Genomic DNA, 25,052 nt, shown 5'->3' on the forward strand with positions numbered 1-25,052 from the left:
GCCTTGAACTCAGGAATCTGCCTGCCTCTGCCTCCCAAGTGCTGGGATTAAAGGTGTGCGCCACCACTACAGGCCCCTTTTTACTTTCTTGTTTTTTAAATCTTAGCATATATTTTAAATATAATTTAATCAGGATCCTCACTACTTTTGGCTTTGTGAATATTCTCATAGTTTTTACATATTCAATATAGACATTGATTTTAATATTAAAATATTGCTTTCACATTTTAAATAGTAAATATTCCCTTTAATTTTTAAAAATAAGAAGACAAAATTCTGTGTTTTTTGAAAAAAATATTTGTTTTTATTTACATATATTAGCATATGCCCACAGACACTAGAAGTGTTTGCTCTCCTAGAACTGGAGTTTCAGATAATGTGACCATGTGGGTGCTGGGAACAAAACTCTAGTCATCTACAAGGGCAGCAAGGGCTCTTAACCACTGAGCTGTACCTCCAGCCTCCTATTTTTAAAAACTGAATGTGAGGTTTGGTGCTAAAAAGAAGGAATTAGTTTTAGGAATTTGTAATCTATAATATAATAATGTAATACATATATATATATATATATATATATATATATTTCATTTATAGTTTTAGCTCTCAAATGGTTTTTTTAGGGTTGGTAAATTGTTTAGAATCAGAATAACTTTCCCCTCACCATGGTAGTGCTTTGATATTCCAGCCTATAGTTAGGAACCCCCCTCCCTCCCTCCCTCTTTCCCTCCCTCCCTCCCTTCCTCCCTTTTGTTTCTTGCTTTCTGAGACAGGTCCTTATTACTGTTTACTCACTTTGTAACCCTTGGCCTGGAAGTCTCCTTGGATACCAGGTGACCTTGAACTCCCAAAGATCTGTTTGTCACATCCCAGCACTACTAGGTGGTTCACAAACATCTGTAACCGGATCTAATGTCTTCTTTTGTCATGCAAGCACACACGCAAATACAGCACTCTCATGCATAAATTACATAAATAAGTAAATCTTGAAAAAAAAAGTCAATAGTTCTCTCTCCCTCACCCTACCTCCTTCCCTAGTTCCTGGAGATAGTTCTCTCTCCCTCACCCCTACCTCCTTCCCTAGTTCCTGGCATTCAGCTGAGGTGTAGGTTGACTAAAGTCAACTTGTTTCAAAATACAAACAATCTTTATTCTCAACCCATTCTTACACTTGTATGCCCTTTGCTGTCTGAGTAACGGGCTCACCCATATACTAAGCTCTGTAAATTAGAACTCGGGAATGGCTGCAACTCTCCTTTTTATTTTCATTCCTTATATCTCATCATTTTGATTTCAAATTAAATCTATATTGAAATAGTGTTTCATCTTTATTGCCAGCACTCCAGTCTAAGCCCAAATAACTTAGTGTCTTTATTATTATGATAATAAATAATAATTGTTTGGGCTTCAGAGTATGAACCTTTTCTTATCAAGCCATTCCTTACATTTAAAAGTCACATGATACTTGTTACTCACTAGTTTATATCTATCTGGATCCTTGTAACCTTCAAGTTTGGTACACAAATGCCAAATGGTTGACCCATTGACTATATCTTCTGTATCTGTTTGTCCCTCCATATTTATATTGTTCTTGGGAAGCTGTTTATATTTCACTGAAAGCCATGTGCTGTTTCATTTTCTTCATTCTTTTATCTTGTAAACAATCTCCTCTTACCCCTATACTGATTTCTGCTGGTGGTTCTAAATACTGAGCTCATTCATCGTTGATTTCCCTCTCACGTGGCTACACTTGAAATATCCCTTCATCTGATCAACAGCCTACTCATCATTTTTAGCCTCTTTGTATGTATCCTTGACAGTGAACTTGATGAGAACAGTGACTGTATTACATTTTATTCTTTTTCCTAGTAAAGTATTAGGCATATATTAAATGATAAGTATTTGGTGAATGGAAGAAGCAGTTAGTTCCTACCAGAGGAACATCTTCAGACTTTTATTAGTACATGTCCTCCTCTATCAGAATGAATTTTCAGCTCTGTAATTTTGATGACAACCTAGAAAAGAGATTCCAAGCCTCAGATAAGGAAATGGGAGAACTCTTTTGGGTATGGCTTTGGATGCATGTGTTCTGAGACTTAACTATTTTCACCAGGAGGTTTGCATCTCCTTCAGTCTTCCTCAAGTTTGACATGAGGCCTTTTGCCTTATTTTCATTTTTACCCAGCAGTTAAAAATTTACTTTTGCCTTTAAATTTTGCCCTAAAGATTAATTTTTGAGTAAACAAAATTACTTATTTGAGTACTGAAATGACTTTTTATTAGAAACTTTACTTTTCATTCTTGTATCTAAGAGCAATGAACTACCTACCTTGCCTTTTTTTTCTTTCTTTTTTTTTTGTAAGGACAGTTTATCCCATTGATTCCTGGATAAGGCTAACAGGACAAGTAGAAAACACACAGGTCAAATCAACTATATAATGTAATAAGAATAAAGAGTCGGGAGTTTTAGAAATATGAAACTAGCAGGTATTTAAAAAATGAAACAAATGGCTTATTTTAAATTTGATTTCTTAATTGTTTGATTCTCTCTTCTCCTCACCTCCTTTTCTTTTTGTAGACAGGGTTTCTCTGTGTAGTGTTGGCTATCCTGAAACTCACTCTGTCGACCAGGCTGGTGTAAAAGTCACAGAGATCCCCTACATCTGCCTCTTTAGTGTTGAGAATATAAACATGCACCAGCACCACCACCCAGTGGGTTTGATTCTTCCTAAAGCACATGTTGGTACATGTCTTTTTATGGTAGAGCTTATTTCCACATGTGGTTCACATTTATTTTCCTGTTTGAAAATTTCTAGACATTTATAAGTCTTAGTCAGCAGGAGCTAAGTGGGATACACATAGAGTATAAACTTACTCCTGCTTTCATTTATTGGCAGCAGCAATTATTAGTGAAGTGCAGAATACAATACATTCATATTCTTTTTTTTTTTTAAAGATTTATTTATTTATTATATGTAAGTACACTGTAGCTATCTTCAGATATCCCAGAAGAGGGTATCAGATCTCATTGTGGATGGCTGTGAGCCACCATGTAGTTGCTGGGATTTGAACTCACGACCTTCAGTAGAGCACTAGGCGCTCTTAACCACTGAGCCATCTCTCCAGCCCCTACATTCATATTCTTCTAATGAATTTATCTAAATGGTATATTTATTATTTTCCTTAAATTATACATTTGAAACAAAAAAATACAATGATTTCTTTAGGCCAGTATTATTCTAGTTGAGTGACAATTTGTTCATTTCAATTTTAGTTTTATACGCGGAAAAAGAAACTTGTGAATTTTAGGGCTAGGGATATGGCTTAGTGAGTAAAGTGCTGAGAGAGAAAGCATGAGAACCTGATTTTGATCCCAGCACCCATGTAAAAAGCAGGATGTAGTGGGGTGGGTTTGCAGCCCCAGTGCTGGGGAGGTGCAAATAGGAGGGACACTGGGGCTCACTGACCAGCCAGCCTAACTTAATTGGCAAGCCCTAGGCCCCAAGTGGGGGTCTTTGTAAAAAAAAATAATGTGTGCAGCTCCTGAGGAACAACACCTACAGTTGTCCTCTTGTCTTCCACATGCACACATATACATACGTGTGTACACATTCAGCATGCATCCATCTATACATGAACACATACATATTCCTGCACACACACATACATACCTGTCCCCCCCACTCCCACACAGAGCAAAAAGGAAATTTGTGGATCTCTTAAAATTATGGGCCAGTGAAATGGCCAAGGGGTAAAAGCACTTTCTGTTCAAGCTTGACATCCTGAGTTTAATCTCTGTAAGTCACAATGGAAGACTGGAACTAACTACTGAAGGTTGTCTTCTGACTTCCATACCTCTGCTTTGGTATGTACATACATGTATGTAACAAGAAATAAGTGCTTTAAAGGAAGAAAATAAAAAAGGAAAAACTAACAATTCTTTCATACTTTAAGATGTTGATTTACAAGGTATAGTTTAAATTATGTCATCTGGGAGATGAGTGGATTTATGATATCATGGTTAAAAATGCAACATACTATATTTTAGGATGATATTAATGTGAATTTCACAAAATGAAAGTGGATTAGTATTGCAACTTCCCATATTGCAACTATATTAGAGGTGTAATTACGAGTTTTCAATATACTTTATTAGAAATGGCTCTTGAGATGACATATATTAGTATGTCATTGGTTTTTCAATGTCTCCCCATATTTATACCTTATTCTTACCTTGCTGTACTTTTTTCCTGTTTATCTTTCCTAAAATTTATTTATTTATTTAATGTATATCACTACACTGTAGCTGTCTTCAGACATGCCAGAAGAGAGGGCATTAGATCTCGTTATAGATGGTTGTGAGCCACCATGTGGTTGCTGGGAATTGAACTCAGTACCTCTGGAAGAGAAGTCAGTGCTCTTAACTGCTAAGCCATCTCTTCAGCCCCTACCTTGCTGTACTTAAGTCAAATTGTAATAGACATTCTGAGAGGATAAATCCTACAATAGAGCCATCAGAAAAGGCACAGCTTTTCCAACACACTTTTGCTGTCTTGTTTTTCAGGATTCATTTCTGCTTTAGTTTGGTATATATTTTTTATATTCTGAAATGTAATTTTATAGTTATTTTATGTTATTTACCAATAACATTTACGTATTTAGGAAAACAAATTGGATATAGTATATGACATGTTAACTTTCATTTCTGGATTCTGGATTGAGATAGATTGTAAAACTTGAGAACTTTCTGAAATATAAGGTAGCTCTGGATAACAGCACAGTACTGATGCTACTGATACTGTAAGTACAGACTTGTAGTTCCAGAGACAATCTACCCACTCTGGATTTAGTTTACCTTATAGGTCTGTATTCTGTAAGGACACCACACAAAGCTTTTCTCTCAAGGTATCCAAAGTGGATTTTATCCGTACGTGATAGAAGGTGTTAGACAATGGCTGTGAATTCTGAAGAACTGAGTATAAGACCATAGTCATTGCTAGATGTGAAGTTACACTTACCTTTCAAAAGATTGGATTTTCAACAAGATTGCAGAGTCTAATAGTTACCAAAATTAGCATTGAGCAAGACTCCAGTAATATGAAAATTCAATCAAGTTTGCATTTACTTTGGATATAGTATATGCTAGCAATTGTGCTAATTGCTTTAAATTGGTTTGTCTGTTTATTGTTGTTTAATTCTCATTGTGGAAGGTAGGTACTCTTTCCTTAGTAGAGCTAAGGTGCTCAGAAACAGAAATGATGGTAAGTAACTGTCCTAAAACAGGTGTTATTTGGTGGTGGAGTCAGATACTTCATGGTGAGCGTCCACAGCCTGTGCTCATAATTCCTGTGCCATATGCCTCTCTTTATCTTTTCATCCTCCTGAACCCTAATGTTTTTTTTATTCCTCCTGCAGTAAAATAGAAATTGGACTTTACTATGTTATTTTATACATTAATTAGTTCATTAAACTATTTTTTAAAGATTTATTTATTTATTTTATGTATATTAGTACGCACTGTAGTTGTACAGATAGTTGTGAGCCTTCATGTGGTTGTTGAGAATTGATTTTAGGACCTCTGCTTGCTCTGGTCGGCCCCACTTGCTACGGTAGATTCCGCTCGCTCAATCCCTCTGGCCCAAAGAAAGATTTATTTATTATTATAAATAAGTACACTGTAGCTGACTTCAGATACACCAGAAGAGGGCTTCAGATCTCATTACGGGTGGTTGTGAGCCACCATGTGGTTTCTGGGATTTGAACTCAGGACCTTTGGAAGAGCAGTCGGTGCTCTTACCCGCTGAGCTATCTCACCAGCCCTCATTAAATTATTCTTGATTTTGTTCTGTATCATTTTCCACATAGTCAAGAATGTTTTCTAGTTGAAAAGTAAAGTATTAGGGACGCGCTGGCATATGCCTTGAACCCTCTGACAGTGCTGGAGAGCTTCAAGGTCTGATGCAGCTTCTACTATAGCTTCTAAGCTTTTAAAATAATTTTTGTTTGAATTTTGTTTTTTCTGTTCTAGGAAAGAAGTTTGCGTTTATCTGACTTATATTTTGTATTCAGCTTACATTTATTTATCTTTTCAAGTATTTAGTTCTCCCTTTTGATTTTTTTTCTTTCTTTGAACTCTACCGGTGTAAATGATAACATGAGGATGGAATGTGAAGGCTGTCTGGCTACAACATTGGTCCCATCAGTCCCTGAGTTGATTTGGTGGATCTGGCTGGCTAGGTAGATCCCTTCCTCACACTGTGTGCATCCATCCTGAAGCTGCCAGCTTGCTCTCCCTCAGTAGATGGGAACTGCTGGAGTGACATGAGCAGCCCAGAGGGTATGAGCAGCTGTGCTCCTGTGCTGCTGCTTCCAGACCACCTCAAGACAATTGGGCTGATTTTTTTGGGTCAGTTTATCTTTTCCAGAATCATTTATGACTAAAATACTTTGTATACAACCCCTTTATTTCAGAAACAGTGTTTATTTTAAGAACTGAACACCTGAAGCCACCTGTAAATTATGCCATTGTCAGGTATTTAAACTAAGTAACAGTGGCATTTTTTTTTTCTTTGATATATCTCCTATGTTCCCCTAAACTTCTTTCTATATCCTAAAACTTTTGGATTCACTTTTTGTATAATGGGCAAAACCTTACTGATTCTCAAATTGAGTGATCAGTTTAGTGTATCAGGATCTTTTTATTTTTTTGTTTTTTTAGTAAATAAAATTATATGTGCACTAACATATTTCCTTTGAAAAATCTAGCGATAACTGAAACGTATTTCTGTCTTACTCCCAACTTTTTCTTTCTCTGGTTTCTTTTTTTTTTCCTTAGATAGATCTCACTGTGTAGACTGTATACTCTAGAACTCCCAGAGATCTCTTTGCTTCCCAAGTGTTGGAATTACAGGCACGTGCCACCATGCCCAGATCAGTATTTTTCTTGAAGTGTTAGAGCCTTAGTTGAATTTTATTTTAGACAGTACATGGTCTGAGATTAGACAAAGGAAACCTTGAGACTTCTTTTTGGTTCTTCATTGCCTATACCACTTCAAATCTAGCATTTTTTTTCAATCTAGTGCTTCAAAGCATAATTCAGGTATCAAGTGTATAAAGCAGTATTAAATAGGATGCTTATAGTTACAAGTGATGCAACATTAATGGAAAATATTTCTGCTTTTGCCTTCTCCAAATTGGAGTGTAATAGGTAGTGGTCTTCCACTCTTTCTCAGCCTTAATTTATGGGAACTGAACTTACTTTCAACTCTGGTTTTAGATCATAGATACTATTTAATCATTGTAGAACTTTTTTATGATGGTAATAATAGAAATGGATCTTCAAGGATTTCCTGAAGTACCCACCCGTAGAAATGCTTAGTTACCTGTAATGCATTGTTAGAATGGAAGAAGCAGAATGTCCAAAGACAGGCACTCAGGGAAGAGCTACTTGGAAGACTCGGTCATATCATTCAAGATTTTGGAATGATACTCAGTGTTGGAAATAGAGAACTAATATAAAGTTACTATCCGTAGCTAATTTCATTTGTTGTTATTAATGGGTATGCATGTATGATATGTGAGAATATGCACATAATACAACATACCTGTGGAGATCAGAGGACAGCTTTTGGGAGTCAATCGTTTCCTTCCACCTTCATGTGAGATCTAAGGATTGATCTCAGGTTGTCAGGCCATTGCATTAGTCCTGAAGTTCTTTTAAGGCCCCACATTTTATGTGGTCTGGAATATAGTGAAAGTAACACAATGTCTTTACATAATGAAAATAAAGAGTACTTTTGCATATTTAATAAAATTTAGTGACGTTGACATTTTATTTAAGCAGAAGTACTTAAGGCTTTTCTAAATTTGTCCTTTGTTTCCACAAAATATCAGCAGGGTATGTTAGCTACATATTTGTAATAGATAAGGGGATGTGGGATGTAGGAGGAATGGCATGGCTGCCTCTGCATAAACACGAGGGGCCGCACAGCTGCAAAGGAATCTCCTTCAGGAGGACCTAATTGAAGACTGCGGGAGAGACCAAGGATTGCTAATGCAGACAATGCCAGCCAATTGGGAAGTGCTGTTTAGAAGATCAGTGAGGTGCAGGTGGGGGGTATTAAAGGAGCCTGCAGCAGCATTCAGATGAGCTTGCAGCAGCGTTTCTCACCTGCTCCCAGGGTCTGTGTCATTGATTCCATACCACCTCACCTCCAACCCCCAAGGACAAGAGCGAGTAGTCCAGGACACAAGCAGCAGTGGGGCATCCAACAAAGGAGAAACAAGAACATTTAAAGAGTGATAATAACTATCCAAGCTTGGTAACAACACCTGTACTCTATGCCCAGCTCCTGATGAGGCTAAAGCATAACTGATTGATCTCAAATTTTGGGCCAGCTTATACAACCTAGTGAGAACCTGTCTTAAAACAAAACAAAACAAAGGAGTAGTTGAGCTTAGAGTGAAGGCTTATCAAGTAAGAACACTGGATGCTCTTGCAGAGGACCCGGGTTTAGTTCCTAGTTTCAGGCATTTTATAGCCATCTATAATAACTCCAGTTCCAGGGCATCTGACACCCCTTTCTAGCTTTCTACACATTCACAAATAAAATTACTAAATCAATATTTTAAAAATATAGTAGCAAAACTTAAAAAAGATATCCCCTCTCCCACAGATGAAAACAGTTTGCTTGAACAAGTGAATAGGGTCAAATGTTATTCCTCCTTCTCCTATCATGCTGGAGTCAAACCCTGGACCTGGGACATACAAGACAAAAACATAGGTTTAAACATATCTTTGTAGTGCAGCAGTGCATCAGAATAGAAGATGAGTGCCCAACCAGATTACAAAGAGTCGGCATATAATAGTATATCTGATAGAGATTCCACCAGTTTAGAAAGTTGACATATTTAAAAATACGCTACAGATTTCTGAACCTTTAACCTATTGGCTCACTTACCCAATGCTATTATTGTATGAACATAGGCATTACTGTAAATATATGTGCTGTTTTATTTGTGGGATCTAGAATTATCATGGATGTAATCTGAATGTTGTCTTTCTTGTTGGATGAAGCAGTGGTCATTTGATGAGTGTTTAGTTACTATCAAGGATCCTCTCCTAAATAAAAATATAAATTTTATGAATTGTTTGTGGTGATATCTGTTTTTAATAAATACTGGAAAAGAAAAAAGACTTTTTTTGAGAAAAATTAAATTTTAAGTACTGCTATAGCATCTGTTAATAAAGTTAAAGACATTATAATCTTATGCTAATAATCTGTCCTGTAATTTGTAAGAAACAAGTACTTTTAGAAACAAGATTGTATCTACTCAAAGTTTTGAGTATTCATGCATCGATTTCCTGGATATTACAATTCTAATAGAGCTTACTTGCACTAAAGTGACAGTATTTGAAAATTCAACTTTATGGAGTACACTTTTTTCTTTTCTTTTTCTCCTTCCCTACATGAAAACTCTAGTACAGTACAGTGTTTGTTATTTTATGTGGCAGGATACCCAGAGTTATATTGACGGATATCCGGCAAACAGAATTAGGAAGAAAATACTTAAAGATCCCATCTGTAACTGAGGCCAGTTTGAGTGATACAGCCAACCTGAGATCAGAGCGGCTTTCTTCATCATCTGATGGCAGCTTAGAGACTTGTCAGAGTGTCAGTCATCACAAGAGCTTTTTATCTGAAAGGTATGTCTAGTGATAACTTTTCTTAAAAATATATATTTATTCTCATGTACCTCATCTTCCCTTCCAGATATGTTATTGTAAATATAAAACAAATGTGCTTTAATGACTAGTGTGACTTTTGTCCATAGAATGTCTTTTGGAAGCAGCAGTTTATGGCTTGTAATCAGAATCAAAAGTCTATTTTATTTTGGCAAAATTGATGCAAACATGTGGGCCAGTGGACTGTGCCAGGAAACTTGGTAAGGTTGAGCAGTTTGGAAGCCCCAGAACCTCTGAGAGAGAACCTCTCCTGAGAGGGAACCTCTGAGAGAGAACCTTTCCTGAGAGGGAACCTTTGAGAGAGAACCTCTCCTGAGAGGGAACCTCTGAGAGAACGGTAGGAGCTTCACCTGCTTCTGACCAGTCCCCTGTCATATGACCACACTCCCTACATAGGAACATGACCTGTGGTCACATAGATCAGAACAAAGTTCTTCTTGCTGATGAGGTACCTAGAAGCCCTGAGGGTTTAGCCAATAAGTCTCCCTTCCCAGACATTCATTTCTCCTGCAAAAGGTATTTAACCTCTAGTGTACCCTGACGAGGTGGCATGCACATGTTTTCCACGATGAACAATCAATAAACAGTTTGGAACCAAGGACTGTCTCTTTCATCAAGAACTGCATGGAGGAGCATGGAGGAAGCCTTCGTCTACTGAGCTGCTAAAGTCTTCTGCAGAAGGCCTGTCTGAGCTCCCAGACTTGCCACTGCTGAGCTAAGCTGGAGTTCTTCATTCCCCCCCAGCCTTGTCCTCAGCCTGGGGGGCCGTCCTTCACTCTTAACTCCTCAGAACTCAGTGGCATCTGGATGTGCAGGAGTTTGGGAGCCTGGGCTCCAGGAACCTCTTTGCAGACCCATAGACCACCGACCCTCTATTTCAACTCTGCGTGGTTTCCAGTTGTGACTGGACACCCAGGAGTCAGGGAACCCCATCTTTGGACTCCCACATTGTAGGCTGCATTTTCCCACCCTCTGAGCAGTGTATTGGCGCTTTCCTCAAGTTCATCATCTGACAGCAGGCATAGGGTAAATGGAATATAGCATCACTGCGTTTTGTCTGTTCAGTGGTGTCCCTACACCCAGCTGCGAAATGCAGAACCACATCTGGCCCCTACAATGTGGGACATACCCAGCTGATGCATATTCTAGCTGGTAGCCCACACAGACCCACATCGGAACTCCAGATTAAACAAAGACCATGAGCAACCACTGGCACTAGTTCCAAAGACCCAGGCCTTCCTACTCTAAAGAGTCTGTCGTCTTCCTACTTTTCAGGCGTAGCTACTGGCACTGACCTCCATCTAAATGCAGACAGTCCAATGGACCATTAACAAACTCTGATCGGCTCTCCCTGTTTGTTCCTCGTTCCCTCTGACCCTGCTGATATGGTGCCGCCAAGTTTCTATGCTTCTTTTCTTTCTGCTCTACTTTTAGGGTGTACAAAAAACAGCCCTCCTCCACCCGCCTACTAGCAATACCAGCCAAGGAAAAGCACACGGGAGAAGAAGGTACCTGCCTGCTAGAGCAGACAACCACAGCTGCAGCATGGCAGAGCAGGCCCCTACCCCTCCACCTAGGCAAAAGAGCCTGGCAAGCAAGAACAGTAGACACGACCGTGGAAAAAACCTAAAACAAACAAACCAACCACACCTAAAACCCTTAACCCAAAGTTTTCGTGCTCCTTTGTTTAAATGCTTGTTCTTTCCCTAGCAGGACCACTTAAAACCATATATGTGCCTTTTAACCCAAAATTTTCATGCTTCTTTATTTAAATATTTATTTTTCACTGGAACAGGACCACCTGAAATAATATTTGTGCCTTCTAAACTAAAATTGTCCTAAAATTTCTTATAATCTTTAAGAATCATATTTAATATACTCCCACAGGTCAAGCCAACTACATTAGTAACCATGATTTAATCCTTAATTATCAACCAGTTTCCTTTTACAGACGAGCTGTTACTGCCTATTCCAAGTACATAATTAACATGATATTTTCTTCCTCAGCCATCTAAATCAGATGAATTTTCAACTCTTCCCTCAGGTTTCCTTAATATAGCACAGCTAACTCCCCACTTAAAGGAGGCCTTCCAGGCCTAAATCCCTCAAATACCCTTGCTTTTTTCTAGGACCATAACACTAGACTATGATGTGGTCCCATGCAAACTGTACATACACATTGCCCACTGTGCAGACATCCCTCTGCTGCAGTTCTGCTTCCCTGTTGTGATGATTCTACAGGCTTATCTCTACAAAAGGGAAAAGTGCTGCCAAGGGCCAGACGAAGACTGACCAGCCGTCTCCTCGGACCTGCCTGGGACAATAAAGCTGACCATCCTCTGACTAAAGACATCTGAGACAAACTGACACTGACAGCCTTGGGATCTTCCAGAGACAGATAAACTCTCTTGCTAAATGACTACCGAACTTGGGGAAATTTAAATGATAGTAAGGAAAACATTATGTATATGTAGATAAATGAAATGTTTTTTTTAAAACCAATGTTAATTTCCTCACAGACTCTGTACAAATTTTCAATTTCAATCCACTGAACATTAGTTGGTTCAGTAACCCCTTGTCTTGCTAGCTCCCACCCCGAGTTAACCCTCTGCTTATGTTGTGCTTTATTTTGATGCTTATACTCACCCCACCCAGAATTTTCACTACAAATAACATAAGAAACAGTCACTCCAATGACACCTCTCCTTTATAAAAAGAAAAGGAGGCATTGTGGGCCAGTGGACTGTGCCAGGAAACTTGGTAAGGTTGAGCAGTTTGGAAGCCCCAGAACCTCTGAGAGAGAACCTCTTCTGAGGGGGAACCTCTGAGAGAGAACCTCTCCTGAGAGGGAACCTCTGAGAGAGAACCTCTCCTGAGGGGGAACCTCTGAGAGAGAACCTCTCCTGAGAGGGAACCTCTGAGAGATAACCTCTCCTGAGAGGGAACCTCTGAGAGGATGGTAGGAGCGTCACCTGCTTCTGACCAGTCCCCTGTCATATGACCACACTCCCTGCATAGGAACATGACCTGTGGTCACATAGATCAGAACAAAGTTCTTCTTGCTGATGAGGTACCTAGAAGCCCTGAGGGTTTAGCCAATAAGTCTCCCTTCCCAGACATTCATTTCTCCTGCAAAAGGTATTTAACCTCTAGTGTACTCTGACGAGGTGGCATGCACATGTTTTCCACGATGAACAATCAATAAACAGTTTGGAACCAAGGACTGTCTCTTTCATCAAGAACTGCATGGAGGAGCATGGAGGAAGCCTTTGTCTACACAGCTTCACCATCTAAGTCTGCAGAAGACCTGCCCGTACTCTCAGACAGTCACCGCTAAGCTAAGGATAATTGCTAATGAGCTAAGCCCAAGTTCCCCAAACCCCATTCCCCCCAAGCCCCTCCACCCACCCACTTCTTGTCCCAGCCACATCTGGATGTCTAGGAGTTTAGGAGCCCCCAGCCCTGGGTTCCTCATTGTAGGTCTGTGGGCTCCCAACCCCCTGTTCCTGACTCCTCTTCATGAATTCCAGCAGCAACTGGATGCCTGGGAGTCAGGGAACCCCGGCTTTGGCCTCCCACATCTTAGGCTATGTTTTTCCATGCCCTGAGTAGTGTATGGGCATTTCCCTCAAGCCCATCACCCAGCGAAGGCATAGGGTAAATGCAGTCTAGCATCTTTGCATTTTGCCTGTCCAAGCAGTGTTCCCACACCCCAGGAACAGGGCAAAATGAGGAGGCCACACAAACACTTAGTGAGACTTTAGTTACCTGTTTTAGTATTTATATCTATTTTTCTGGTATAATTGAAATCATCCCATTCCTCCCTTCTTTTTTCTTCCTGCCTATTCTTCCACTCATCTGTCTGCTCATTTCTTTGTGAATCCATCCATCATCCATCCACCTTCCTACCATCCATCCATCTATCATCTACTACCCACCATCAATCCATCCATCTATCTATCTATCTATCTATCTACCCACCCACCTACCATCCATCCATCATCCATCCAGCCACTATCCATCTATCATCCATCCACTCATCATCTGTCCGTCCGTCCGTCCATCCATCCATCCATCCATCCATCCATCCATTTTTTACCCACTGTGTTTATACTGTGAAAACAACCTGGCATTTAGTGCTTTAGTAAATATTTATTGAACAAATGGCTAGACATACTGCTGGTAAGAATGGTTTGTAAACAAATGCAGCTTACTGTACTATTTAAAAATAGATCTTAAGTCATTTGGTTTCAGGCACTAAGTGGAGGGTCTAGAACTAAGAAATATTTTGCAAAAAAAGCTAGAAGGTGCTCAGTTAATAAATGGTATTGAGTTTCGTTGGTAGAATGTTTGCTCTGCAGCCTAGCTGTGTAGTCCTAGACTTAGGATCCTTTGCTGTCTTGCAAGTGCTGTGCTCCCTTTGCGTGTATACCACCAAGTCTGACTTTTAGAGTTTTAAAAACTTTTTATTGATTCTTTGTGAATTCTACATCAAGAACCCCAATCCTACACATCTTTAACCCTGTTCCTGTGTATCCACCCTTTGCCCTTGTAACCTCCCCCAAAAAAGAAAAGAAAAAAGAAAAGAAGAAAACAACCCCCCCAAAACAACAAACAAAAAGTATCATTATGGAAGCTGTAGTGTGTCATAGTACATACTTTTGTCCTTGTAAATGTTCATTGCCATGACTCACTGGTCTGGTTTGAGGCCTCTGGCTTCTGCTACACTATCAACACTGGATCCTCAGCAGGACTCCTCTTGGATATCTTGTTGCCCTGTGTCATGGAGATCCTGCAGTTTCAGATGTGTAGGACCAGCTCTTTTCATGCATCCAGTAGTTCTTGGATCGGGTAGATGTTGGGTGGGCCAACTCATAGCTCTGGGTCTGGGCTTAGGAGGAGCTGAGTTGGTTAGCCTGCCAACTCTTCTGTATAGCACCACCAGGGTAAGCTCTCCAGCACTGCCTCAGGTAGCTCACCCAGTGCTGCAGCTAGCAGGGGGCAAAGTTAGCTCTCCTCTCATGCCCTCAGGTCTGATGTCTTAGTTAGGGTTTAATTGCTGTGAAGAGAAATCATAACCAAGACAACTCTTATAAAAAGGCAAACATTTAATTTTGGCTGGCTTGCAATTTCAGAGATTTCAGTCTATTATCATCATGGCAGGAAGTACACCAGCCTGAAGGCAGACATGGTGCTGGGAAGGAGCCAAGGGTTCTACATCTTGATCTGAAAGCAGCCAGGAGAAGACTCTCTTCAGCAGGCTGCTGGGAGGTTGCTCTATTCTGCATAGCCTGTGGTGGTAACATGGGCCTGGAACATCAACACAGACCCTGGCTGTGATAGGACCATGGACCCAGCCATGGCAGCAGCATAGGCCCAGATGTCCCAGTGGCCTCAGGTGGCAGTGCAGGCCACTTAGCACGGCCCTCAGACATCCACATGTCTCCTGTGGCAGCCCAGACCACAGACATGTGCTTCGCCTTTGGTATCAACACAGACCTCTCCTGTAGCAGGAACGTGGACCCAGACATGGTCTTTGGGTAGGACCTCACCATGGCCTCCTCATATCCACCATCGAGTCTCCAGTTCCACCTTTATAGTATATGAACCCCCCTGTTTCACGTTTACTCCTATCACTCCACTGTGTACACCAACTTTCCCAAATTTTTCCGTCACATATTCGCCCATAATAATGTGGCACCTGGAGCAGGCTCTTGTGTGTCTTTCTTTTGGCTGGGGTGGCCACTTGGGTGTCTTTCTTTTGGCTGCTCCAGGCTGGCCTGGCTTGGGTGGGCATTTGGGTGAATTTCTTTCAGCCTCCCCTTGAGCATCTTACTTTGGGCTGCCTAGGCCAGGTGCTCAAGCGTCTTTCTTTGGGCCACGCCAGGCCAGTGGGATTCAGATGGGCTGACTTCTAGATTTTTAAACATTCATTTGCTAAATACTAGTCAAATGTTTTTTTCTGCTTTCAGTATGTAGAATTTAGAGCTTTTATTTCAGTGAAAATTTGTTCTGGTCTTAATGTTTCCAGCTCCCCAACTGTCTTCTTCAAGTTTATATTTTCACTGTAAATCTTATACTGACAGTTCCCCTTTTAAAAGTTTTTAACACATTTCTTAACATTTCTAACAAGTAGTATCTTTTAAAACTTAATTTTTACAAACTTCTGAAATTTTCATATCTGTGTTCTGATTCATGAAGTATCAGCGATAATTTATGTATTAGGTTTCTGTTCTACTCCTTTTTGTGTTTGTGACAATATTCCACAAAAAGCTACTTACGGGAAAGTGTTTTAGTTCGTTCATAATTCCATGTTATAGTCTATCATTGTGGGTAAGTCACAATGACAGGAGCTGGAAGAAGCTTGTTATGCCATATCCAAAGCCAAGACCAGAGAGAAGTAAATGCATGTATGTTCATGCATGCTTGCTTGTGATTGGAGACAGAAGCGTATTCATGCATAGCTCAGGATTTCCTGCTGGGTAAAAACCTGAAGCAGTAAGCACAGTTCAGACCATCTGCCACAGATAAACAGTTCTTCACTGAGACACTGTTCCCATGTGTCTCTATGTCAGGTTGAAGTTAAAGCTAGGTATCACAGTCTTTTAAAAATTTCCCTTCTTCAAAGAAATGTTAGTGATGGGCTTGAGAGGTTCAGTGTCTAGAGCAGCAGCTGCTCTTCTAGAGGACCTGGGTTCGGTTCCCAGCTCCTACATGATGGCTCACAGCCATTCATAACTCCAGTTTCCAGGGATCAGATGCCCTCTTCTGACCTTTGTGAACACCAGGCACTCAACTGGCACACATACATGCAGGCAAAATGCTTAGACATGTAACATAAAATAAATAAATATAGCTAAAAATTAATTAAAAAGAATTTTGGTATTATTATCCAGGTAATAGACTGAATATATAATTAGAAATTTAAGAAATGTATTTATCATATTATTTTATGTGTTTGTTTTCCATGCTCTAGTAGATTGAAAGCATCTTACTTAAGGAGAGGTTCTGTGCCACGTTTATCTTTATATTGAATTTTATACATCTAAGTTAGTGTTTATGACATTGAACCTTGAGCTTAATTTTACTGGACTGTAAAAAGACAATTAATTTTAGATGTACTTACTACTTCACAAAAATTTTTACATTGTCATTTAAAATTTTCCATTTTATCTTTATGCATATAGAACTTTTGCCTGTATATATGTTTGCACCCCATGTGCGGTGTCCATAGAGATGAGAGGAAATGTTGGATTCCCTGGTACTGGAATTACAGTTGGTTGTGAGCTGCTAAGTGGTTACTAGGAATCAAACCCTGTCCTTCTGGAAGAACATCTCCCAGCCTCACTAAATTATCTTTTAAATATAACATGTGAAAAATTTTCTGCACATAAAATAATATAGGGCTGGTGAGATGGTGATTAATAACACTGGCTGCCCTTCTAGTGGTCCTAAGTTTAATTTCCAGCAACCACACGATGGCTCATCCTTTATAAAGGGATCTGATGCCCTCTTCTGGCATGTAGGTGTACATGCAGACAGAGCACTCCTATACTTAAATAAGTACATAAATTAAAATATATGTAAAATATGCAAGTATTATAATTTAAGCATGTTTTATTGAAATTTATGATGTTCTTTTTCTATAGAATATAAATTATATTGGAATGCATTTATATAATTAAGAAACAGTTCTTTTTTTTTTTTTTTTTTTTTTTTTTTTTTTTTTTTTTTTGGCTTTTTCAAGACAGGGTTTCTCTGTGTAGCTCTGGCTGTCCTGGAACTCACTCTGTAGACCAGGCTGGCCTTGAACTCAGAGATCCGCCTGCCTCTGCCTCTCAAGTGCTGGGATTAAAGGTATGTGCCACCACCGCCCGGCAAGAAAACAGTTCTTGTGAAAGGCTTAAACTATTTATTATAGTCTGTGCTTTTCAGGCCTCACACCAAAGTTGAGTAATGATAAGTGTAAGTATGAAATTTCTGTTTGTTTCCAGAAACTCTCTTCAAGTTCCTTAAAAGCTGTTGTGAAGTTTCTAGGTAATTTTGATGTGCTCTCTGAAAATCAGTTTTTTTTTTTTTGTTGTCAAATGTCTTTAGTTCTTATATTTGGAATAAGCATAAATGTTGTGACTAAATCTAAATTTAGCTTTCATCTGTGTTGCTAACACACTGAGTTAGCCTGGAAAGTTCATTCTATCTTTAAAACAGGGCTACACATGTATGTCTCTTTGGAATGATGTTTAGATTTGAGTAAAATCTATAATCCAATACTTGATAATAAGTAGTAATATTATTTTTATTTCTTATTGCTGCTAATGAAACAAATTCTATTAAAAGTTATTGCTGTAGTTGATGCTTCTGAAGGCTTATGTCCTGGAAATGTCAGAATGATCTAAGACCACTGTTGCCAACAACATTGTGGCCAAAGTGTTTATAAGAACTTAATCAGCCTTACCATTTAATTTAAGGAATTCAGAGCTCCTCTGATGAAACTATAGTTCTCTCTTTTCTTAAAAAGAGAAAGTGGGGAAGAGCCTTGAACACATCTGCACAGGGGAATTTTTACTGAATAGAACACCAATGGCTTATGCTCTAAGATCAACAATAGACAAATGGGACCATATAAGATTGCAAAGCATCTGTAAGACAAAGGATACTGTCAGTAGGACAAAATGGCGACCAACAGATTGAGAAAAGATCTTTACCAATCCTATATCTAATAGAGGGCTAATATCCAATAAATACAAAGAGCTCAAGAAGTTAGACTCCAGAGAATCAAATAACCCTATTAAAAATGGGGTACAGAGCTAAACAAAGAATTTTCAACTGAAGAATATCAAATGGCTGGGAACTACTTAAAGAAATGTTCAACATCCTTAGTCATCAGAGAAATGCAAATCAAAACAACCTTGAGATCCTATCTCACACCAGTCAGATGGTTAAGATCAAAAACTCAGGTGACACCAGATGCTGGTGAGGATGTGGAGAAAAAGGAACACTCTTCCATTGTTGGTGAGATTGCAAGCTGGTCCAACCACTCTAGAATCAGTCTAGTGGTTCCTCAGAAAACTGGACATAGTACTACCTGAGGACCCAGCTATACAACTACTGGGCATATACCCAGAAGATGCTCCAACATATAATAAGGACACATGTTCCACTATGTTCATAGCAACCTTATTTATAGTAGCCAGAAGCTGGAAAGAACCCAGATGTCCCTCAACAGAGGATTAGATACAGAAAATGTGGTACATCTACACAATAGTAGTATAATACTACTCAGCTATTAAAAACAATGACTTCATGAAATTCCCAGGCAAATGGATGGAACTAGAAGATATCATCCCAAGTGAGATAACCCAGTTATAAAAGAACACACATGGTATGCACTCACTGATAAGTGGATATTAGCCCCAAAGCTCTGAATACCCAAGATACAATTCACAGACCACATGAAGCTCAAGAAGAAGGAAGATGAAAGTGTGGGTGCTTTGGTCCTTCTTGGAAGGGAGAAGAACAAAATACTCATGGGAACAAATATGGGGACAAAATGTGAAGCAGAAACTGAAGGAAAGGCCATCCAGAGACTGCCCCACCTGGGGATCATCTTATATACAGTTACCAAATACAGACACTACTGTGGATGCCAAGAAGTGTTTGCTGACAGGAGCCTGATATAGCTGTCTCCTGAGAGGCTCTGCCAGAGCCTGACAAATACAGAGGTGGATGCTTGCAGCCAACCATCGGACTGAGCACGGGGTCCCCAATGGAGGAGTTAGAAAAAGGACTGAAGGAGTTGAAGGGGTTTGCAACCCTATAGGAAGAACAACAATATCAACCAACCAGACCCCCCACCCCCCCAGAGCTCCCAGGGACTAAACCACCAACCAGAGAGTACACATGAAGGGACCCATGGCCCCAACTGTATATGTAGCAGAGGATGGCCTTGTTGGGCATCAATGAGAGGAGAGGCCCTTGGTCTTGTGAAGGCTCGATGCTCCAGTGTGGGGGAATTCAAGGGCAGGAAGGTGGGAGTGGGTGGGTGGGTGGGGAAACACCCTCATAGAAGCAGGGGGAGGGGGGATGGGATAGGGCTTTCCAGGGCAGGGGGAACAGGGAAAGGGGATAACATTTGAAATATAAATAAAGAAAATATAAAAAAAAAACTTAAAAAAAAAAACCCAGGTCATTTTGAAAGGAGAATTCAGAATAGTTAGTGGAGATATGTAGCCTCCTAGCTATACCATCACTCTAGTAGACATGTCCCAATATAACTGAAATATAAGATGAACACAGAATAGGTTGACATCTGTTGTAACCACTCTTATCCACTTCAAAAGCAGAATGGGTATGTAGAAATTATTTAGAGCTTCTCAGAGACGTGGTGTCTGTTAATTATTATTATTATTATTCTGTTATTATTATTATTATTATTATTATTATTATTATTATTATTATTATTATTTTGGTTTTTCAAGATAGGGTTTCTCTGTGTAGCCCTGGCTGTCCTGGAACTCACTCTGTAGACCAGGCTGGCCTCGAACTCAGAAATCCACCTGCCTCTTATTCTGTTATTTTTAAAGAATGTGGTAACATGCCAACCCTTATTATGTAAAACATGTATAAACTCTGTTAGTAGATTAATGTAGGTTGTAACCATAGAAACTGATGTTTCTTCTGCAAACTTCACACTTACTCACTTGATATGAGCAAGTACTATGTGAGGATTGAAAGCTCTGTGTTAGCCTTATTCTGCCAAGAGCTGTTACTACTCCCTGTTATAGATAATCAGAATAGAATTATTTGGGAAAGGAAGTTTTTCATTTACATCAGAAATGAAGAATTGATAGAAAATACCATTGTGGAACTTAAATTACCTACTTCAGGTAGAATATTTGCTCGTTCAACATGGCACTTTTCATTATCTTAACATATAAACATTAATCATTATACTTTAAATTAATCATGAAATAATTTTAAACTAAAGCCTATTCTAGTACTGATTGTTCTTTCCTTTTTAATTGCTTTAGTTTTTTTGATAATTTCGTATATGAGTAGTGTATTTACAACAATTCTGTGCCCATCCCCCATCTGTTTTTCCCAATTGCCTCTCAAATTCATGACCTCTTCCTCTAATTATTGTTTCATTTATATACACATATATACAGACATGTATATATAAATGCAGTTTGATGAGTCCATTAGTGTTTCTTTTATGTTATATGTTTAGGGATGGTGATGTGGGATTGTATAACTGATTGGAGCTTGTACTGGCTAGTTTTGTGTGTCAACTTGACACAGGCTGGAGTTATCACAGAGAAGGGAGCTTCAGTTGGGGAAGTGCCTCCATGAGGTCCAGCTGTGGGGCATTTTCTCAATTAGTGATCAAGGGGGTAGGGCCCCTTGTGGGTGGTACCATCCCTGGACTGGAAGTCTTGGGTTCTATAAGAGGGCAGGCTGAGCAAGCCAGGAGAAGCAAGCAAGTAAGGAACATCCCTCCATGGCCTCTGCATCAGCTCCTGCTTCTGGCCTGCTTGAGTTCCAGTCCTGACTTCCTCTGGTGATCAACAGCAATGTGGAAGTAAGCCAAATAAACCCTTTCCTCCCCAACTTGCTTCTTGGTCATGATGTTTGTGCAGGAATAGAAACCCTGGCTAAGACAGAGCTCATCCCTGGAAAATACTAAATCTCTTTCTCTCGGTAGCCATTGCTTGTAGCTCTTCATCTGGGAAAGGACCTCGTGAGATTCTCCCTATCTATCTCAGCATATGCACTGGTGGTGTCATTGTTCAGGTCTAGCTGAAGTAGCCATATTGTTGGGTTTTCATGGCTGCCGCTTACGCAGCCTTTCTCTGTCCTCTTGTGATGTTCTTGAGCATGCATCACTCCATGCTCTGTTCTTTGATATTTTCAACAGTTTTGTCTTTCAGTAATGGACTCTTTTTTAAAAAAAATATTTATTTATTATTATATGTAAGTACACCATAGCATTTTCAGACACTCCAGAAGAGGGTCAGATCTTGTGATAGATGGTTGTGAGCTACCATGTGGTTGCTGGGATTTGAACTCAGAACCTTCGGAAGAGCAGTCAGTGCTTTTACCTGCTGAGCCATCTCACTAGCCCTGTAATGGACTCTTATCTGCTGCAAAAAAGATTTTTAATGAGATATGAGAACTACATTTATATGTGGTATTAGGATACATTCTTTTTTTTAAAGATTTATTTTATTTATTTTATGTGTATGAGTACACTGTAGCTGTACAGATGGCCATGAGCAATCATGTGTGTGGCTCCTGGGAACTGAAGTCAGGATCTCTGCCGCCCTGCTCCCTCTGCGCCTCTTCCCCCCCCCCCCCCCCCCCCCCCCCCCCCCCCCCCCCCCCCCCCCCCCCCCCCCTCCCCGCATCCCCCCTCCGGCCCCGCCTCCTCCAGCCCCGCTGTAGCTGTCTTCACATATACCAGAAGAGGGCGTCAGATCTCATTACAGGTGGTTGTGAGCCACAATGTGGTTGCTAGAATCTGAACTCAGGACCTTCAGAAGAGAAGTCAGTGCTCTTACCTGCTGAGCCATCTCACCAGCCCAGAATAAATTCTTAGAATTCAGTTAAAATTTATTCTGGTTTAGGAAAGTGGTAGCAGCAGATTCTCCCCTCGGGTCCATGACCTCACCAGCCACGGGTCATTTTTTTAGGATTATAGAAGTGTGTGTGTGTGAATTTCCTCCTATTGAGTGAGTCTTAAGGCTAGTTGGGTGGCTGTTGTTTACTCTCAAGGTGTGCCTCTACTGCACCCGTGGGGAAGACATGCCATGCTGGTCATTGCTGTGCTTCACAGGTTTGACATCCGGGTAGGACTATTGCTTTTCTCCTTTGGCAGTTTGCCTCGCACCTTCAGATACTGTGAGAACTGGTTTTCAGGGAGGAGGCTTCCAGGTCATATCCAAGTCGTGTGTCTGTCTCAAGTGTGTGGCGTCTTCAGCAATAGGGTCCTACCTTCAAGTTCTGGAAGGCAACCCAGGGCAGTTGACAATAGTCTGTATTGTTTTAGGAGTCTCATGGGTTCTGACACAGCTGGCTTTGTACTGCTTATGTTTTTGAGGATGGAGTTTTGTAGTGACACCATCACCTTTTACACTTCTCTTTGATAGGAAAGGTTTTTATAACTAATCAGATTTCATTGCTCATTATTGATCTAAACAGGTTTAATTCTCCATGACTAAGTCTTGGGAGTTAGTATATGTTTAGGAATTTATAATTTTTTTCCCCAGAGTTTTCTGATTTGGGGCATATAATTTGTAATCTTATGATTCTTTTCATTTTAGAGTTATTGTTGTAATATCTTCATTTTTCTAATTTTCAACTGTCTTAGTTTTTCTAAGGGTACTTAAAAACTTGTCTATTACCTTTTCAAATAGCCAACTTTTAGTTTTGTTCATCTTTTGCACTTTTCCTAGATTATATTTCTGTTGAAATCCCATTATTCTCTTTTTGCTATAAAGGCATAACATTAAATCATTTACTTAGTGATTTTTAAAAATTGTTAACTACTAGCATATAAAATAGTCACCTTTGTTTTGACATGTTTTTAAAGCGTAATTTAAATTGTGTGTGTGTGTGTGGATATGTGTGTGTGAGTGTGCACATCCATGTGTACAAGTGAGTGTTGGTGCCCCTGGAGGCCAGAAGTATTGTGCTGGAGTTAGAGGTGTTGTGCTGGAGTTAGAGGTGTTTGTGAGCTGCCCAACCCCAGTTAACTCTGGTGCTCTGGAGGAACTGAACTTGGATCCTCTGCAAGAGCAAGTATGTCCTTTTAACTACTGAACTTCTCCAGCCTTTACTGCGACATTTTATACATATATATATCATTATGCTTTGATCAATTTTGCTCCTGCCTACCCTGTTCTCTTCTCTTTTGCAAGTCCCTTTCTCCCTTCAGATAGCTCTATTGCTTTCATGTCACATGTATTTTTTTACACTCTTATCCTGACATACTACCCCCTCCTCCTATATTGGTACTGTTTATATCTAAATTTAAGTCCAGATTCTCATCTGAGAGAAAGCATATACTCTTCATCTCTGTGTGTCTGGCTTATATCATTTAACACCTTCCTGCATTGTTACAATTTTTATTATTTTTTACAACTGGCTAAAATTCTTTGGTGTTTATTTGTAACATTCTCTTCATACATTATTCTACTACTATCATTTCAGGTGTGTTCCCAATCCCAGCTTTTGTGACCAGTGTGGCGCTAATCTTGTGTGTGTGCCAGGAACCTGCACTCAGGTCCTCCTGCTCTGCCACATACCCTCTAACCATGGAGCCACTTCTCTAACCCCTCTTTCAGGACTACTCCCTATAGAATTAGACTAGCTTCAAGCAGGGGTTATTTGCATTTAAAACTCAAGTTCATGTTTTAAACTTCTGCTGCAGTATTTTTTTCTGTTTCATTACTCTTTTACTTCATTTCACATTTTAAAGTTTTGTTTTGTTTATAATGTCTAGTTGCATTTTGCTGAGAACCTAACCAAAAAAAAAAAAAAAATCCAACAAAACACCATATAGCATTACTTACAGGCTTTTAGCCTTAAAGGTGAGGCCTGAAAGCTGACTAAAATGAACTGACTTAGCCAAAAGCTTTTTGTAAGTGAAATTGTCTTATTTTGAGTATTTGAGATTTTAGTTTCTAATTTATAAGTAAAGCACATTATATTAAAGTAAATATAAAGGGCTCCATAGTGTAATCATAGCAGTGACTGATCCTTTTACTATGACCCTACATTGGTAATATTTGGTTACTATAGCTTTTAAGCTTACAATTTATTTCTTATATTCTGATATTCTGATCATTTGTTCTAGGTTATTGTTACTCATCTTTGGTGTCACTGTCACTTATCTGAGTTACCTCAGTTGTGAATCCCTTTTATTTTAACATTGTAACTGCTCAAAATATGCCTTCAGGTATACAGAACAGTATTACATTACACTTACTGAGATTTAACCAATATATTCCGTGGTGTGTGTGTGTGGGGCATGTGCACATGCGTGTGTGTGTGTGTGTGTGTGTGTGTGTATGTGTGTCAAATTTACTCATGTTTTAAAAGGAAGTATTCTGGAAAGTCAAGATGGTATTTTTTTACACTGTGTCTTTTAAGTAATCTATTGCTCAAATAGGTTTGGATTTTTCTAGGCCAGAGTTTTATTTTCTTTTATATGTATTTTCTTTTGTATTTTAAAAATGTTAAAAACTTTATCCTTATCATGGAAAGATGTTTTTTCTCTTTTGTCCTTTTCTTTTTCGGAGGTAAGGTC

At 39.5% G+C, this 25,052-nt stretch overlaps 1 protein-coding gene across 3 annotated transcripts in view; it reads left to right on the forward strand.

Moving 5' to 3' along the window:
* Nucleotides 1-25,052, forward strand: part of Senp7 (SUMO specific peptidase 7) — a 120,778-nt gene that overhangs the window by 44,371 nt on the left and 51,355 nt on the right. For all 3 annotated transcript variants that reach the window (XM_031364083.1, XM_031364085.1, XM_031364084.1), the window contains one exon: nt 9,512-9,703. In XM_031364083.1, the coding sequence (XP_031219943.1) occupies nt 9,512-9,703 (192 nt within the window). The remainder of the gene's footprint in view (nt 1-9,511; nt 9,704-25,052) is intronic.

This window comes from Mastomys coucha, unplaced genomic scaffold (assembly GCF_008632895.1).
Source record: "Mastomys coucha isolate ucsf_1 unplaced genomic scaffold, UCSF_Mcou_1 pScaffold12, whole genome shotgun sequence".
NCBI lineage: Eukaryota > Metazoa > Chordata > Mammalia > Rodentia > Muridae > Mastomys > Mastomys coucha.